The following is a 13,188-nucleotide window of genomic DNA, read 5'->3' on the forward strand; positions in this document are numbered from 1 at the left end:
AAAGAGGAAGATCTAAACTAAGAATAACTGACTTTCAACTGAATTTTTGGATTCATATTAATTAATTAATAATTGCTTAATGATTGCTTTGTCATTAATAGCTAATCTAGTCCAAATGCATCAGTAGATGTGAGTGGTTGGTAGTTATTTGTTGTTAAAAGCACTTCTTACTCAAAAATGTGCAGGGTGACTGGTCCACTCTGGAGCTGCTGTTCATGATCGTCATGTTTAGTTAAAAAAAAAAAAAGTGTTAAAAAACACTATTGCAATTATGAATTTAGTCTTCAGGGCAAATTTACAAATCAAACCTCTGAGATTTTCTACAAAACATTTAGTCTGAACTTCAGTCCATGATTATCTATCACCCCAGAGACCCCCTGTGTCATATAAAGACAACAAGCGATGGCACTTTGTCTCAGATCACACAGAGCTGTCCTTGTTCAAGGATGTTATTTCAAGCAGCATCACTGGTGGTTATGGCTGTTTTGACATCAGCAGAACTGCCAGTTTGCAGGCTGCAGGGAAGAGCAGCTCTTCCACACTTATCTAACGAGGGAGACATTATGATTGGTGGAGTGTTCTCATTTTACAGCAACATTGAAAGGGGAATATATCCCTTTACAACCAAACCAGAGCCTCAGAAATGCACAAGGTTAGTTAATATTTACAAATAAAATATTTTTTACAACATACTAAGCAGTCTGTCAGTAATGTTGCTGTTTATATTTTAATAATTATTTGTATTTTCTTATTTTCTTTTGAAACTCTAAAATACAGTATTTAAAACTGACTGAGATGTTGAAATGGATTGTGCAGTGCCCAGACATTATAAAGCATTACATTATGGCTCTTCAGCTAGTCTGAACTTAGAGATAAAGTATCAATAAGAGCAAGGTTACATTGCAGGTTTGAAGGTTACATTGGAAATTACTGAGAAGGGGATGTTTTAATTAGATTGACTGGATTTGAGATCTTATCTATTCATGATAATATTAATTTAATTTAATAGTAGCATTACAGGCTGCTATGGTTTTGGGAAATATGAAGTATAATTTGTAACAAATATGTTAGAATGGTATTATATGGATTATACATTATATTTTATGTTATTGATAGATGTTATTTATAATAAATCTTCACAGGTATTAATTAACATTGTAAAGAAGAAACATTATACCAACATATTATTGATAAATGACAATTTATGACAGTGTAAAATAATAAAATATCACTATTAAGTATATTTTACTTTATTTCTGAGTTAATTTGCCATTGTAATGTGTATTGATGTTGATGTATAACTGTCAATTAGCTAAGGACTTATTCAACAAATAACAAAACTGACCATTAACCAATTAGTAATTACATTAAAAAAATATATATGGGTAATTACATTTTTATCATTTGAAGCATTCCATGGGTGTCTGGTTTGTATGCATACATTTGTGGTATTCACATTCATGTTGTGGAAGTCCTGCTACTGGAGATACATTGATATTGCAACAAATTGTAACTGTCATATATTTTTGTCAAATATTTTTCCTAGGTTAAACTTTGGAGAGTTTATGTCAGCACATACAATGATATTTGCCATTGAAGAAATAAATAACAGCACTGATATTCTTCCTGGCATTTCTCTGGGTTATAAAATCTATGACGATTGTGGCTCAATACCTGTGGCTGTAAGAACAGCCATGGCATTAATGAATGGATATGAGGAAACTCTCTCTGACACAGCCTGCTCCAAACCAGCTGCAGTTCAGGCAGTGATTGGAGGATCCGGATCATTAAGCGCAATTGCCATTTCATCAGCTGTTGGCTCTTTTCGCATTCCTGTGGTAAGAATAGCATATTATGGAAAATTACAGTAAATGCGCTATATATATATATATATATATATATATATATATATATATATATAGCGTATTTACTGTAATTTATATAATATATATATATAACACAAGTCAAACACACTTTAATCTTTCCTAATAATTTTAATTCAGAATATTTAAACTAATCCACAAATAACACAATTGTGAAAAAACAACAATTACTTTTCAAGTAATTTGTTATTCTCTGTCCTTAACAGATAAGTCATGTTGCCACCTGTGCGTGTCTGAGTAACAGAATGAGATTCCCCTCATTCTTCAGAACTATCCCCAGTGACTATTACCAAAGCAGAGCCCTGGCACAGCTTGTCAAGCACTTTGGATGGACCTGGGTTGGGGTTGTCAGGAGTGACACTGATTATGGAAACAATGGGATAGCTACCTTTGTGGAAGCTGCCCAACAACTGGGCATTTGTATTGAATATTCAGAAGCCATTTATGAAACATATCCTAAAGAAAACCTTCTTAAAACTGTAGATGTCATAAAAAGGAGCACTGCTAAGGTTGTTCTAGCATTTCTGGCCATAGGAGAGATGACTGTTCTGTTAACAGAGTTATTCCTTCACAATGTTACTGGTCTGCAGTGGATTGGCAGTGAAGCTTGGATAACTGCCAGAAACTTTGCAACAGCAGAAGGGCATAAAGTCCTAACTGGATCTATGGGATTTGCTATCATTAATGCACAACTATATGGATTAACTGAGTTTTTAATTAATCTCCAGCCACCTCAAGTGCAGGGAAATGCTCTCATAAATGAATACTGGGAAACAGCGCTGAATTGTTCTCTGTCAAATCAAGATAACACAAATGGTTTAAAGCCCTGCACTGGATCTGAGCGCTTAAGGGAGTTAAAAAACAGATATGTAGACAAATCTGAGATGAGAATATACAACAATGTTTACAAATCAGTCTATGCTGTTGCATATTCTCTGCACAATATGATTACATGCAAAAAAGGGCAAGGTCCTTTTGAAAACCATAGTTGTGCAGAAACAATTTCAATTGAACCATGGCAGGTAAAGCAATAATCTGTTGTCCTCAGAGAATCATTTATAATTCAATGTATATCTCATTTTAATGTGAACGAAAGATTTGTTTCTTGTGAAATAAACATTTCATTTTTGCACAGGTGCTTGAATATGTGAAAACTGTCAACTTCACATCCAATACTGGAGAGAAGGTCTCCTTTGACCAAAATGGAGACCCAGTGGCGAGATATGAATTAGTGAACTGGCAACAAGATAATGAAAGCAGCATACAGTTTACCATTATCGGTTATTATGATGCTTCACTGCCAACAGGAAGTCAGTTTGTCATGAATCACATCAACATTGTCTGGGCCGGCGGTCAGCATGAGGTGAGAGTTTATTTAAGCATCAGTGCAATCCATAAGGAATGAGCATTTACAGATTAATTTTCCGTTTACTCTCCACCTTTCTCCTGTTTCATCCACTCATCAAACCTTATATATATATATATATATATATATATATATATATATATATATATATATACTCCTTTGCTCCCCTCACAAGATGCAAAGTCTTACCTTGCCTTGCCACAGCATTTCTGAGAAGTCATTCCTTGAAATAATCTGTTAACCTGTATATCGACCCAAGCCTTCTCTTCGTATTACGTCTCCGGATCTTCCTTGTTAACCTGTTTTGCCCGATCGTTCGACCTTCCTTCTGTGACTACAAAATGCTGAATCAAGTCCTCTGAAAACGAGACCACGTTGATACACAAGCTACCACAATACCTTACTAATACAAATTCAGATTAGTGGTGAGGTTGATCTGCATGAATTCACCTTGAGGCTGTTTCATTTTATAAAAGATATATGTTTATTAAAAATGTAAATGGACAACATGTAATGGCAAAGATTGGATAGAGAAAAGCTGGGTGGATAAAATTAAAAGAGAGAGTGAGAGAGAGATCTCTCTAATACTTGAGTTTTTACTAGAGTTTCTAACTCTCTATATTTTCACGTTTTAGATCTATATATTAAATTTTCAGGTCACTCAAAGCATGACCTTACATTTGATACCAATCAAGCCAGGTTTTCTTTTACAGTAATGTTAACTTAGAGAGTTCTTGGAATTCCAAGGGAGGTGGACTGATGCCCATGTCAGTGGAGGATAAATTAGGATGAATTCTCTTACCAAATGTTAATTGTATGTGAAGTGTAAATGGTCCAATGGTTGTTTTATCTAATGGTCTTTCTTGTAAGACAAAACATGGCTTCTCAAACTGATGAAGAAGCTGTGTAAGGCTTCTGTTACCAGCATGTAGTTTGTATTTGGGTTTGTTGCCCTGGTTTATGAAATATAAACAGTACCTTGAATTGGAATTTGGTGCTAGGGGCGGGGCATGGCAATCCTGCTTTGTTGATTTTGTCAGTGTGGCGGGGGGAGGGGTCTTGGACATGGGCATGTAATCTGTTGTGCTTTGGTAAGCACAGGCCTGTATCTTAAAACACAGAACTTCAAACTGTCTCTTTAACTCCTTTACCACAAGCCTAAATTTCTCAATTAGCAGGGTATATGAATTTGTGTATATTTTTGCCAAAATAAGATTGTATGATTTACACATGCTAATGTTCATGAATTCCTTGGTGATTCCATGTAAACCTGTTTTTCCTTCACTGTGCAGATTCCGAGATCCGTGTGCAGTGAGAGCTGTCTCCCAGGCACTCGAAAGGCAGTTCAGAAAGGAAAGCCAGTCTGTTGCTATGACTGCATACAGTGTGCAGCAGGAGAGATCAGCAACACTACAGGTAACTGGAAAGTGTATTCAGAACAGAATAACCTGCTCCTAGTGTGTCTTTTATTTATTAATGACACTGAATAAGAAAATAATAATTGATGTCATGCGTAAATAAATCATTATATTGTGTTATCCATAAAACCTAAAGTATGAATATAATTTGACTGTCAACAGGCTCTAATCTTTTTTTGTTTTGTGATTCTTGCAGATTCTAATGACTGTATCCAGTGTCCAGAGGAATATTGGTCAAATGAGAAAAGAGATAAATGTGTTTTAAAAATAACTGAATTTCTGAACTATGGAGAAATCATGGGAATACTGCTCAGTATTGTCTCTTTAGCTGGAGCTTGTTTAACCATCATGATAGCTTTGATTTTCTATAAATTCAAAGATACACCGGTTGTTAAAGCCAATAACTCTGAGCTCAGTTTCCTCCTGCTCTTCTCATTAACTCTGTGTTTCCTTTGCTCACTTACTTTCATTGGCCAGCCCTCTGAGTGGTCCTGTATGTTGCGCCACACAGCATTTGGCATCACATTTGTCCTGTGCATCTCTTGTGTTCTGGGGAAAACAATAGTGGTGTTAATGGCCTTCAGGGCTACACTGCCAGGCAATAATATTATGAAATGGTTTGGGCCCACACAGCAGAGGTTAAGTGTTCTTGCTTTCACACTCACACAGCTCCTGATTTGTGTGCTTTGGTTAACATTATTACCTCCCTTTCCCAACAGGAACATGAAATACTATGCAGACAGAATCATTCTGGAGTGTGACCTGGGATCTGCAGGTGCATTCTGGGCTGTGTTAGGGTATATTGGATTCCTCTCTGCCATGTGCATTGTGCTGGCTTTCCTGGCTCGCAATCTTCCTGATAACTTCAATGAAGCCAAATTCATCACATTCAGCATGCTCATATTCTGTGCTGTCTGGATCACCTTTATCCCAGCTTATGTCAGCTCTCCTGGAAAATATACTGTAGCTGTGGAAATATTTGCTATTTTGGCTTCAGGTTTTGGTTTGCTTTTCTGTATATTTGCACCCAAATGTTATGTCATTTTAGCAAAGCCTGAATTAAACACAAGGAAACACCTGATGGGTAAAATGCCCTCAAGATCACTATAAAAAAAACCACATATCTCACTCCACATTTCTTTGTCTCTTGTTTGTATAGTGGATGCACCCTCCAAAACATCAAACTACATTTTGTATAATAAGCAGTACACTACAATTTGACAATCTCCCCAGTTTGTCTAGTGATGTATTGTTTCCTCTAATGGTTGAACATGTCAAATGTTGTTTTTTGTCAACATGTTATGTGATATTCTCAAAGCTGCAACTCTCCTCATCATACCGTCTTCTCAAAGTCATATTATTTATTATCCATTTGGCTGACACCTTCATCCAAGGTAACTTTCAACATTAACAAGAATCAGAATGTAAGTCTTTACATTTAGAACACCAGTGCAGCTGTGTTGCTAGAGGTGTTGTGCAGTAAATGAATGCAGAATGAAAACCAAATGTGTCTTCCTGTGTTGACATTAAAACATATCGTTGTACAATATTACATGATTTTCAAGCATGATTTTTATTAAAATGATTCTCTTATCATTGAGGAAGTCTGGTTTTAATGTGAATTAATAATGAACGTATTCATGAATAGGCTGATAACGATAGGTTGGGAATGCAACCCTGGTTATCCGATAAAGGAAGCACTGCCCAAGGGGGAGGGGTTTCTGCCCACTTCTATAGGAATCAAAACATCACTCTATCAAAGCTGCCATTGGCCCCTGCGCACATCACTCAAACAGGTCCCTTCCACTTCCTGTTTGAATAAAAGGTGACATCTGCGCAGGTTCATCCGCTTTTGCTGGGAGCTAGGACTCCCGCGCGACCTTGCAACCCTTGGGCAGTGCTTCCTTTTTCATATAACTGGGGTTGCATTCGCAAACTATCATTATTTTTCTAGTCGGAAGCACTGACCAAGGTGGAGGGGTTACTGCATAACAAAGCCGTCACAAGGGAGGAGGCAGCGAGCTGACAAGGGAGCCTGAACTACAGTGCCTTGCAAAAGTATTCACCCCCCTTGGTATTTTTCCTATTTTGTTGCCTTACAACCTGGAATTAAAAATTATTTTTTGGGGGGTTTGTATCATTTGATTTACACAACATGCCTACGACTTTGAAGATGCAAAATATTTTTTATTGTGAAACAAACAAGAAATAAGACAAAAAAAACAGAAAACTTGAGGGTCCATAACTATTCACCCCCCTGAAGTCAATACTTTGTATAGCAATTACAGCTGCAAGTCTCTTGGGGTACGTCTATATAAGTTTGGCACATCCAGCCACTGGGATATTTGCCCATTCTTCAAGGCAAAACTGCTCCAGCTCCTTCAAGTTGGATGGGTTCCGCTGATGTACAGCATTCTTTAACTCATACCACAGATTCTCAATTGGATTGAGGTCTGGGCTTTGACTAGGCCATTCCAAGACATTTAAATGTTTCCCCTTAACACTAGAAGCGCCAGCATTTCAAACTACCTTCAAGCGCCATAGCCGGTCACTGTAACCGACAGCTCTTTAACTGCTGCAATATGACAATCAAAGGCAAACCATCGTATAAAACTCAGAAGTTTTATTCATGAACTTCAAATCCAACATTTACATAGCACAAATGTAGTATTTAAATTGAAATATGATCATAAAACATTAATATTGTTGCTATATATAACAATGCACTTTTTTCTACACTAAAGTAAACATTTTCAACACTGTGTAAACTTTGTTTTCAACATGCACTGCTTTTATTCACTGTAGCTTTATATTTCAATAACCAATTTACTATATATAGCCTGCATACCTGACAGCTCAGGACAGTCCACACTTTCCCTGCATGAGCTCGTACCTCACACTGCATTTTGACAGCCCTCTTTAGGTCAACTCTTTTACTCCACGAAAATATGGCATTGCAATAAATGCTCCTCCGCTGATAATGTCCGTGAATCATTATTTTGCATGCGATGTGTCTGCGCTACTGCACTCTGTATTTCACAGCACTGGCACAAACCCACGAATAATCTGACATTGCCAGTATCACTGAAGCCCCTGAATCAGTCATGTTCATATACACGGCATGTCCAAAATGAGCTCTCTTCAATCTCCGTTTCCAATTCATGTTTATTTGCGGGTCATCACTGTATCCACTCAATCTGACTGCAGTTGTAAGAAGACACCTGCAATGCTGTACAATGTGGCTTGGTGCTTCTAGTGTTAAACCACTCGAGTGTTGCTTTAGCAGTATGCTTAGGGTTATTGTCCTGCTGGAAGGTGAACCTCCGTCCCAGTCTCAAATCTCTGGAAGACTGAAACAGGTTTCCCTCAAGAATTTCCCTGTATTTAGTGCCATCTATTATTCCTTCAATTCTGACCTGTTTCCCAGTCCCTGCCGATGAAATACATCCCCACAGCATGATGCTGCCACCACCATGCTTCACTGTGGATGGATGCTGTTCTTGGGGGGATGAGAGATGTTGGGTTTGCGCCAGACATGGTGTTTTCCTTGATGACTAAAAAGTGAAATTTTTGTCTCATCTGAACAGAGTACCTTCTTCCATATGTTTGGGGAGTCTCCCACATGCCTTTTGGTGAACAGCAAACATGTTTGCTTATTTTTTTCTTTAAGCAATGGCTTTTTTTCTGGCCACTCTTCCGTAAAGCCCAGCTATGTGGAGTGTACAGCTTAAAGTGGTCCTATGGACAGATAACTCCAATCTCCGCTGTGGAGCTTTGCAGCTCCTTCAGGGTTATCTTTGATACCTTTGTTACCTCTCTGATTAATGCCCTCCTTGCCTGGTCCGTGAGTTTTGGTGGGTGGCCCTCTCTTGGCAGGTTTGTTGTGGGGCCATATTCTTTCTATTTTTTAATAATGGATTTAATGGTGATCTGTGGGATGTTCAAAGTTGTGGATATTTTTTTTATAACCCAACCCTGATCTGTACTTCTCCACAACTTTGTCCCTGACCTGTTTGGAGAGCTCCTTGGTCTTCATGGTGCTGCTTGCTTGGTGGTGCCCCTTGCTCAGTGGTGCTGCAGACTCGGGGGCCTTTCAGAATAGGTGTATATATATACTGAGATCATGTGACAGATCATGTGACACTTAGATTATTATTATTATTATTACTTTTTTTTATTTCTTGGCAGATGCCCTTATCCAGGGCGACTTACAACATAAGTGCAATACAAAGTGCAAGAATACAGGTAAGTACAAGGTATCAAACATTACAAATTCAAATTTACATTAAACAAAGCAATTCAAGATATAAAACATTTTACAACTTCCAATTTATACAGTTAAGTATAGTACGTGCGGACATACATCCTGGAAAGTAAAGCTAAGTGCCATCAAGATGTAAAATCACAGTCAAGGGTTACGGGAAAGGGAGCAAGGAGAAAATCAATCAATAACATAAGAAGCATGAGAAAATGCTATGAAGTGCTATCTAACGGGGATTAAAAGGACTAATATTACAAGTATTCTCTGAAAAGATATGTCTTGAGTAAGCGCCTGAAGGAGGTCAAGGACTCTGCTGTTTTGACTTCGGTGGGAAGGTCATTCCACCATTTAGGGGCTAGGGATGAGAAGGAACGGGCTCTGGAGGAAGGAGAGTGGAGAGGAGGATGTATAGAGAGACGAGGAACTGAAGGTAGCTTTGTGCAGTGTGGTCGAGACAGCGATAGTTGAGGGTCAATGTCTTGAACTGAATGCATGCCGGTATTGGGAGAGAGCTGACGGTGGACTGCCCGCTCAAGAGTCTTTGAGAGGAAGGGGAGTAGGGAGACAGGGCGCTAGTTCTGTGGAGAGGTGGCTGAGGTGAGTGAGGAGGAGAATGTAGACAGTAGAGAGCGGTAGAGTTCAAGGGCAGCTGGGAGTTTGGTCCTTTTCCACTTCTGTTCGGCGGCAGGCAGACTAGTTCAAGTTGCACACAGGTGGACTTTATTTAACTAATTATTTGACATCTGAAGGTAATTGGTTGCATCAGATCTTATTTAGGGGCTTCATAGCAAAGGGGGTGAATACATATGCACACATCACTTTTCCGTTTTTGTATTTTTATAATTTTTTAAAACAAGTTATTTTTTTCATTTCACTTCACCAATTTGGACTATTTTGTCCATTACATGAAATCCAAATAAAAATCCATTTAAATTACAGGTTGTAATGCAACAAAATAGGAAAAACACCAAGGAGGGAGAATACTTTCGCAAGGCACTGCATATACAGGGTGGCCTCCTAAGGCAACGTACCTGGAGGCCGCATGACAGACCCTGGGCACATATCAACAGGCTGCCAGCAAGTCCAGGAGGAGCTCACGTGGGTATTCGACTGGAAGGCATAGTCTGGTGGAAGGGAAAGACATGGTTCAAATGGTTCCATCCAGGATTCGCTAACAGGTGCAGACTGGGAAGGGAAATCAGGAGCCAGAGCCCGTGGGCTACTGGGGCTCAGCTGAAGCCAATACCAGGTTCCCAATGGAAGGGACCGGTTCTGTCACATCCAATCTGTAAAACCAGACAAATGTAAGTGGCGAAGCCCAAGCTGCAGCCACACAGATGTCTGCCAAGGGGGCACCTTGAAAAAGGGCCCACGATGTGGCAATGCCTTGAGTCGAATGGACCACCAGGTGTTCAGGCACCGGGGTCCTGGTGGACTCATAGGTAATGGTAATAGTTTCCACAATCCAATGCGAGAGGCGCTGCTTTGAAAGGGTCAAATTGTTAGGGCCCCTGCCACCAACTGAGCACCGCCAGAGCGCCGCCAGAGTAACTGTGACTCAGCTTGCTCACGGCAAGGGTGCATCTAGAGAGATCTGAACCACCACTGCAGTGGCCTCAATTAGAGGAGGCCAAAGGGGAGGGTCTGTGATGCAGCCGCTAGGAGGCCCAGTAGCCTCTGAAAAAGCGACACCCCGACATGAGCTCTCAGTTGGAAGAGGGAGAGACACGTGTGTATGGAGGCAACATTCTCTGATGCCAGCGTGGCGAGCATGGCAACGAAATCGTCCGAGGAACTGTGCCTGCTGAGTTTGCGTTAGGCGGCTCTTGACCCAAAAGCCCAATTCGGATCAGGTCAGAATCAGGTTCGTGTTGCTCTGAACCTGCTCCATTGAGTGAAAATAAACCAGTCAGTTGTCTGCATAAATAAGGACGCGGACTGCCTGGAAATGGAAGGGGCCTAACACAATGTCCATGCACCTGGAGTAAGTGCGTGGGGCTAGCAACAGGCCGAAGGGGACAACAGCAAACCCGAAAGCGAAGGCGAAGCGTAGAAATTTCCTGTGCACCTGCGCAATGGGGATGTGGATCCTTCAGATCCACCATGATGAACCAGTCGCTGGGCTTGATGGCCTGGGACATGGTGCGCAGGTTGAGCATCTTGAAGCGCAACACCTTGAGGTGGCGGTTCAGGCACCTCAGATCCAAGATGGGGTTGAAACCGCCATTTTTCTTTTGCACAAGGAAGTATGGGGAATAGAATCCCTCGTGCTGCCCAGAGGGGCACTTCTCCAGGAAAGTGGCGATTTCGATGCAAAGCGCCACACGCTGCAATGGGTCCTTAACTCACGTCCACATCACGCATCAGAAGGGGGATGGACATGTTTGAAACTGTAGGGAGTAGCCAATTGATATAATTTGGAGCACCCAAGAGTCTTGGGTGCGGAGTTGCCAATTGGAGAGTTGCTGGGTGGTGTAAGGGTGGGCCAGAGGCTGCTGGAATGCCTCAGGGCCGTGGCTCAGGTGGTGGGGGAGGCGGGGTCGGGCCATGGACCCCCCAGTTGCCCTTGCCCCCTGACACATCACTGCCACCAGCTGTTCAGCTGCAGCCGCTATCTCCAGGGGCTGAGAGACAGGCAGTCCTCTTCCCATCTGGAGATGGGGCAGACAGACTCCCCTCTGACTCCAGCAACGCAGTGTAAGCCAGCGGTGGAGTGACATGGTGTGTAGGGGGTGGGGCCTGTTGCACTGCATACGCTGCCTGCATGGCCAACAAAGCACAGATCTGGTCCATCCTGCTGTTCAAAGCATGGATGGCCTCATTTGCCTGTCTGTCCGTGGAGCTGGACTTCCGACGCCAATGGCGCAGTGGGGAGAAGGATAGCAACGATGCAGAAGAGGGGGAGGGAGCCCGTGGGCGTCGCTCCACTGCTCTTCCCTGTCACTCACGTGCATGCGTAGCTGCGGTGAGGAAAGCAGCTGAACTGAACAGACAGACAGAATTGGAATTAGCTATAAATATTACTAATAACACATACAATAGAGACAGATATTTACTGTAAAAAGCACTTCTTATTCACAAATGACTGGTCCACTCTGGAGCTGCTGTTCATGATCTTCATGCTAAGTTTCAAAGAAAACAATAAAGTTTTAAAAAACACTATTGTAATTATTAATTTAGTCTTCAGGGCAAATTAACAAATCAAACCTTTGAGATTTTCTACAAAACATTTAGTCAGAACTTAGGTCTATGATTATCTAATCACCCCAGAGACAGTGTCATATAAAGACAACAAGCGATGGCACACAGATCTCAGATCACACAGAGCTGTCCTCATGAGTTCTAGGATGTTATTGCGAGCAGCAGCACTGGTGATGGCTGTGGCTGTTTTGACATCAGCAGAACTGCCTGTTTGCAGGCTGCAGGGAACAGCAGCTGCTCCACACATATCTAATGAGGGAGACATCGTGATTGGTGGAGTTTTTTCATTCCACCGCAAAACTGAGGATAAAATACATCCCTTTACAGCCAAACCTGAGACTCTGAAATGCAAAAGGTTAGTTTACACTTATTGATGAAATAATAGATCCCTTCAAAATGTATTTTAAAAAAATATATAAGATTAATTAAATAAGATTAAATAATTTCAATTTGAAACCAAAACTAGTGGATTTGTAAAGCATGTTAGAGAATTTGGAGTGAAACGTAGAAAAAAAGTTTCTACTTCAGCAGTGCAATTTTTCAAGTAGAAGTCAAACCTGACATTTCAAATTGGTATTCAATGCAACTTCAATTTGATTCCCTTATAATTATAATATGAATTATAAGAAGCAGCTCTTCCACACTTATCTAACAAGGGAGACATCATGATTGATGGAGTGTTATCATTTTAAAGCAACATAGAGAGGGGAATATATCCCTTTACAACCAAAGCAGTGCCTAAAATATTTTTTATAACATAATAAGCAGTCTGTCAGTAATGTTGCTGTTTATATTTTAATAATTATTTGTATTTTCTTATTTTCTTTTGAAACTCTAAAATACAGTACTTAAAACTGACAGATGTTGAAATGGATTGTGCAGTGCAAAGACATTATAAAGCATTATATTATGGCTCTTCAGCTAGTCTGAACTTTGTAGAGATAAAGTATCAATATCAGCAAGGTTACATTGCAGGTTTGAAGGTTACATTGGAAATTACTGAGAAGGGGATGTTTTAAATACATACTGGATTTGAGATCTTATCTATTCATTATAATA

At 40.3% G+C, this 13,188-nt stretch overlaps 1 protein-coding gene across 1 annotated transcript; it reads left to right on the forward strand.

Annotated features, from left to right (window-relative positions):
• Positions 1 to 479: 479 nt before the first annotated feature.
• On the forward strand, positions 480 to 6,216 carry LOC136754121 (extracellular calcium-sensing receptor-like). The gene is made up of 6 exons (XM_066710452.1): positions 480 to 652; positions 1,547 to 1,838; positions 2,090 to 2,905; positions 3,019 to 3,246; positions 4,542 to 4,665; positions 4,864 to 6,216. Exons 1-6 carry the CDS (start codon positions 564 to 566, stop codon positions 5,775 to 5,777), a joined length of 2,463 nt encoding a protein of 820 aa, XP_066566549.1. The 5' UTR covers positions 480 to 563; the 3' UTR covers positions 5,778 to 6,216.
• Positions 6,217 to 13,188: the final 6,972 nt, after the last annotated feature.

The sequence above is a fragment of the Amia ocellicauda genome, chromosome 7 (genome assembly GCF_036373705.1).
Source record: "Amia ocellicauda isolate fAmiCal2 chromosome 7, fAmiCal2.hap1, whole genome shotgun sequence".
Lineage (NCBI taxonomy): Eukaryota > Metazoa > Chordata > Actinopteri > Amiiformes > Amiidae > Amia > Amia ocellicauda.

Excerpts from the sequence above, each read along its gene's own strand:
- LOC136754121 (XM_066710452.1), top strand. The coding sequence starts at position 564 with ATGATTGGTGGAGTGTTCTCATTTTACAGCAACATTGAAAGGGGAATA. Across the intron at positions 653-1,546 it reads GAGCCTCAGAAATGCACAAG|GTTAAACTTTGGAGAGTTTA; the intron begins GTTAGTTAATAT and ends TATTTTTCCTAG. Across the intron at positions 4,666-4,863 it reads AGAGATCAGCAACACTACAG|ATTCTAATGACTGTATCCAG; the intron begins GTAACTGGAAAG and ends TGATTCTTGCAG.